General features: G+C 41.9%; 1 protein-coding gene across 3 annotated transcripts in view; it reads right to left on the bottom strand.

Annotated features, from left to right (window-relative positions):
- The window catches only part of ccdc62 (coiled-coil domain containing 62), a 34,020-nt gene extending 29,158 nt beyond the window's left edge, over window positions 1-4,862 (bottom strand). Inside the window, exons 1-5 of one of the 3 annotated variants that reach the window (XM_033043194.1) lie at window positions 4,814-4,828; window positions 2,689-2,727; window positions 1,738-1,831; window positions 1,579-1,619; window positions 281-427 (exon numbers count right to left, since the gene is read on the bottom strand). In XM_033043194.1, the coding sequence (XP_032899085.1) occupies window positions 281-427; window positions 1,579-1,619; window positions 1,738-1,831; window positions 2,689-2,691 (285 nt within the window). In that variant the 5' untranslated portion in view covers window positions 2,692-2,727; window positions 4,814-4,828. Of the gene's footprint in view, window positions 1-280; window positions 428-1,578; window positions 1,620-1,737; window positions 1,832-2,688; window positions 2,728-4,813 lie in introns of those variants that run through there. The other 2 variants (XM_033043195.1, XM_033043196.1) reach the window with 2 other exon arrangements.
- Between the last annotated feature and the right edge of the window lie 186 nt (window positions 4,863-5,048).

The raw sequence follows: 5,048 nt of genomic DNA on the forward strand, positions 1-5,048 counted from the left end.
TTGGCAACCGGGAGATCGTGTAGGCCAAGGCAGACTGAGCGTAAGTGTTCAGTAAAAAGTTCTTCTTCAGCTCGTGCATTGACCTGACATGGAAAGAGATCGATCCAAGCACTGGAACTCCCTGCCCAACAGCACAGTGACAGCACCTTCACCAGAAAGACAACAGTAGTTCAAGAAGGTCTCACTCTGCCCAAATGAAAAAGGACCTTGTACAGAAGATAATCTAAATTATGCTCTTTGGGTAAAAACGTAATCGGACAAAACAAAATATATTACTCACATTTTTGGAAGAGCCATTCAGTGTTGGAATTGCATGAATGGCTTTAGTCGGGCCAGTTTTATACCTTGGTGCAAAGTCTTGCATTTTTCCAAAGTTCATTTTTGAATCTCCAATAGATTTTGAACAGCTAACATTCTCTAATGAAGGCTGAAATAAATTAAAATCAATATTAGAACAACACCATTTAATTCAGTAAGCCTGAAGAATATGAGAGATGGTCAGATTTTCTATTCGCCAATGTCCTTGTTGAAAGTCACCAGGAGACTTAATGAGCAAAATGAGTTATCTTTTGTGTTAATTATAATAAAGGAATACATCACTAACTAGATCTGTAGTTTGACCGTATTTGAAAAATTAACAAGGCAGACAAAATGTTTTGGTTCCACTCATAATGTATCTTATGTCTTGAAGCATCCAATGCCAATCTCAGCCATGCTGGAGGAAGAGACACTGGGAAGAATAGTGAAAAGAGAAGAGAAGAATAGTGAAAATTCCAAAGTGGGTCATGGAATCAGAGTCCAGGGAAATGAGGCCTGGTAAATTTTAATGGAAGGATGGGAACCATTATGTGGAATTTTGCAGTGATCAGAACCCAGGCCGATGCATCACCTGCTCAGTGGACCTACCTACAGGGCAGAGTGGCCGGACATTGCTGGGAATGAACCCCAGCAGTAAGTGGACGAGAGACCTGGAGGGGAACAATGTTTGGAATGGGAGAGTGAGATAACAATTGTGCAGATGGTGTTAAAAAAATTTGGTTTTGGGTAGTGGGAGGAGGCTCTTGTAAACTCAAAAATTGAGTCGGAGGCATGCATTCAATTAGGTCTTAAATCTGTCTCAACATAACCGAGGGCGCAGGGAACTGCAGATGCTGGAATCCTGAACAACACACAAAGTGCTGGAGGAACTCAGTGGGTCAGATGCATCTGTGGAGGGAATGGAGAGGTGACTTCTTGTGTCAGGCCCTTTTCGGCCTATTTGACTTCCTCAACTAACTGAATATTGGCAATGAAGCGGAGCAAAATTGGCATATCCACAGTCCGCTCAGACTAATCTTTCTCTTTCTCTTGCAACACACTTGTTGGGCAAGGTGGAGGGGGCGCGGTGAGAAAAAAAATCAAGGTCATTGAGTGGAAGACAAACACAGGGCTGTACAAGTTAAGTAACCGTGGTCCATCAGCTCTTTCAGGTAACATGAACTGGCTTCCCGCTCTCATCAGTTGACAAAAATGAAACTCTACTATAAATAATGATAGACAAATGATATACTTAATGATTATTTTAGATAGCTCTCTTACTTTAGATTTAGGAGTGCTTCGCCACTGTTCAATGTGACATTCTATAATGGACATAAATAGAATCTATTAATACCTCAATCAATTAAGAGTTAGGAATGTCATTTAATGGCACAGAAGTATGTAAGTCATATCAAAATAAAGATCTATCATGCATTATACCTGAGGCGGAACCTGCTGCAGTTACTGTATTCCTCGGGTTAATAAGGGTGGAGTCTCCTGAAGGGATGTCTCCTTCCATTTCGACACCTGGTGCCTAACAGAAGTGCAGAATTATATACCGCAGTCAGGTCAAAGAAAGTTTAGGTCAAAGTAATTTATTATAAAAAATTTCACAGCCAAGCTACAATATAATTTTTATACAACCTCTAAAACCAAATAATTCAAAACTAAAGAAGTGTATTAAGATCTTAACTAGGATTTATTTCAAAGCCCAGTTTTCCAACATAATTGCAGCAAAGAGTGATTTTTTTTCTTTAAATGAACTCAAAAATCCTTACCAAATTCATATGAACCAATCACAAGGAGAAAAGCCGATGAATTTGAAATATGAAATTCAATTTAAATAGTGTGAATTATCAATACAGAGTGTGTAATGCCAAAAATATGATTGTTACGTATGGTTACTGAACTTTGCTTCTGAAATTCACTTTGTTGGACCACCTCAGGTATTCATGTGTCATGTGAAGGGGGAGCAACAGGGTAACAAATTGAGCAAAATTTAAAAAAAAGACAGTGGTGAAAGAAAGGCAACAATACTAAAGTGCCATGAGGAAAAGTAATCCAAGTGGAAAATATATTTGGTTTGAATTAATCATATACAATCATACAGCACATTTCATTCACTTGAACAAACTCAATTTAAAGCATATTCATAGAGTACATAACCTTAATCTTGCCTGATCTCTTTCCTTCTGATTACCTGGTTTCAATCATAAAATAGTGCATGAACTGATTGAGACAGATAAATGGTTCACATTTAATTATTGCAACAGTTAGAAAGCATAAAATGGGTCCTGATGATCATTGCAAATGGGTCCTCAAAGTTTCATTGCATGTTGACTCATAATTATCGGAATTAGAAAAGATAATCAGTTCATTATATATACTCACCATTATTCTAAAAATGGAAGCTGTCTAATTAAATAATTCCTAAAGATGAAAAAAAGAGTAAAGGCTAACCTATAAATATTCCTGATGCATGCAAGATAGTTTGTACCGTCGCGATGCGAGTTTATTTAACTGAATGATACCAGGACATTTCACAAATAATCACAACGTGATGTGTTATCACTTCAGTTATGATGCCATAGTGGTACTGGCCAGCCAATCAGCTCACAGCTACCCTGAGCTCACCTTTGCATTGGTCAGCCCCCCTTCTGGCTAGCTATTAACCTTTCTGAATTATCAAAATCATCACCTCGACAAAATAAATAAAATATCCTCTGGTAAATCTGACTCAATATTAGACAGTGAGTCAGCTGTACCAATGTGCTTAAAACAATAAACTCAAGGTAGACACAAAATGCTGGAATGGGCGACGTTCAGTCGAGACCCTTCTTCAGACTTAAACCAGCATCTGCACTTCTTTCCGACGCAATAAACTCAAGGATTGGTTCAACCAACAGATTGTCTAAATGTTGAACCAACCGAACCCTCGACTCTATCACCACCAAATTATATCATCACCCGTATCATAGACAATTTACTAAACATGCACCTTTGGGTGCATGTGACGAATAAAATTGACTCTGACTTTGGTCTGTCTCTGGCCCTTGTTACTACTGGAGGTGAATTGCACAGGCAGTTTTCTTAAGTGCATGGGACCAAGAAAATATTGGTCCAATGCACTCAGGGAAACTGAATGCGCAGGACCATTAGAAAAAGTATACTAGATAAGTACACTATGTAAACATTTAGAAGCAGTGTACCGGGTATACTTTCAGTTAGACCAGAACTCGTATTTAAACAAAAAAAAAATCAGCAAGGACTTTATTTTGCAAAACTGTTAAGGGAAAACATGATCCTATGATGATATTAAACCAATATATATTACTATTAAATACATAAATATTAATTTCAGACACCAAGACTCAAAAATCAGATCTTCAGCCAAGGTCAGAGAAATGTGTGAAATAATCTGTGGAAGTGCGTCGAAATTGGCATGGAAACTATTGATCTAGAAAAATACTTTGAATGGGTCGAAGCAGAAAAAGGTTCAAACCAATGAATGCACCCAGAAATTGATGGAGGTGAAAATCTTTCAATACCATCCTTTCTATCAGGGGGTTGGGTGTGTGTGGTGGTGGGATGTTGTGTATGTGCTGGTGGGAATGGTGGAATGTGCGTGTATGCTCCCGATAGTGGTGATGGTGATGAGCATGATACTGGGGATGGTGCGGGTGTACGTGGGTAGTGGTAGTGTTGGTAGGTGGGTGGTGGGGGGGGGGGGGGGTGTGGGAAGGTGATGTTGGGGTGGCGGCATGATGAAACCACACTACTCACGACAGTTGAGTGATAGGGATGGTGCTGTAGTGAGTGATATGGTGATGGTTTCTCACTCTGTGTATGTCTGTATGGTGATAATTAGTGTGTGTGTGTAGATGATGATGGGGATGTTTGTTTGCAATGGTGGTGGTGAATGGTGATAGGGATAGTGCTGTGTGTGTGGTGGAGATTGTGTGTGTGGTGGAGTGTGTGTGGTGATGAATGTTAATAAGATGGTGCTGTGGTCTGTGTAGGAAAGAACTGCAGATGCTGGTTTAAATCGAAGGTAGACATAAAATGCTGGAGTAACTCAGCAGGCCAGGCAGCATCTCTGGAGAGAGGAATGGGTGACGTTTCGGGTCGAGACCCTTCTTCAGACTGATCTGTGTGGTGGAGATGGTTTCTCACTGTTTTTGGTGATGGTGTGAATCAAGACCAGCCAACTTTTATGATCTCCCCTTCAGTTAACTGGAGCCGGAACCGACCCTGAGGGTTTCCCAATCGCTCCGAATCAGTTCGGTCTAAAATTAAAGTCGTCGGCGACAAACCAGATGAACTCCCATTGGTGTCCCCGGCATTCACCCCTCTCCCCGGCCGCTGTCTCCCACCCTCTCCCCGGCTCCCACCCCTCTCTCTCCCCGGCTCCCATCCCCTCTGTATCTCCCCGGCTCCCATCCCTCTCTCTCCCCGGCCGCTGTCTCCCATCCCTCTCTCTCCCCGGCTCCCATCCCTCTCTCTCCCCGGCTCTCACCCTTCTCGCCGCTGCCCGGGGCCGCCATTGTCTGTGCGACTGGTGAGGAAGGCCCGCCCCTGGAACTGCCACCGCTCCGCCTGCACAAATTCACAGCGAAAACTACCCGCAGCAATGTTCGCCATCGATACCCACTTATCTCACTGCTGTATTGCAATGCGGACGACAACATCCAGACACAGATGGTGTTTGCAAGCTGCAGGAATTAGTTCCGGCTTCGCGTAGGAAGCCTATT

Source organism: Amblyraja radiata, chromosome 25 (assembly GCF_010909765.2).
Source record: "Amblyraja radiata isolate CabotCenter1 chromosome 25, sAmbRad1.1.pri, whole genome shotgun sequence".
In the NCBI taxonomy this organism is placed as follows: domain Eukaryota; kingdom Metazoa; phylum Chordata; class Chondrichthyes; order Rajiformes; family Rajidae; genus Amblyraja; species Amblyraja radiata.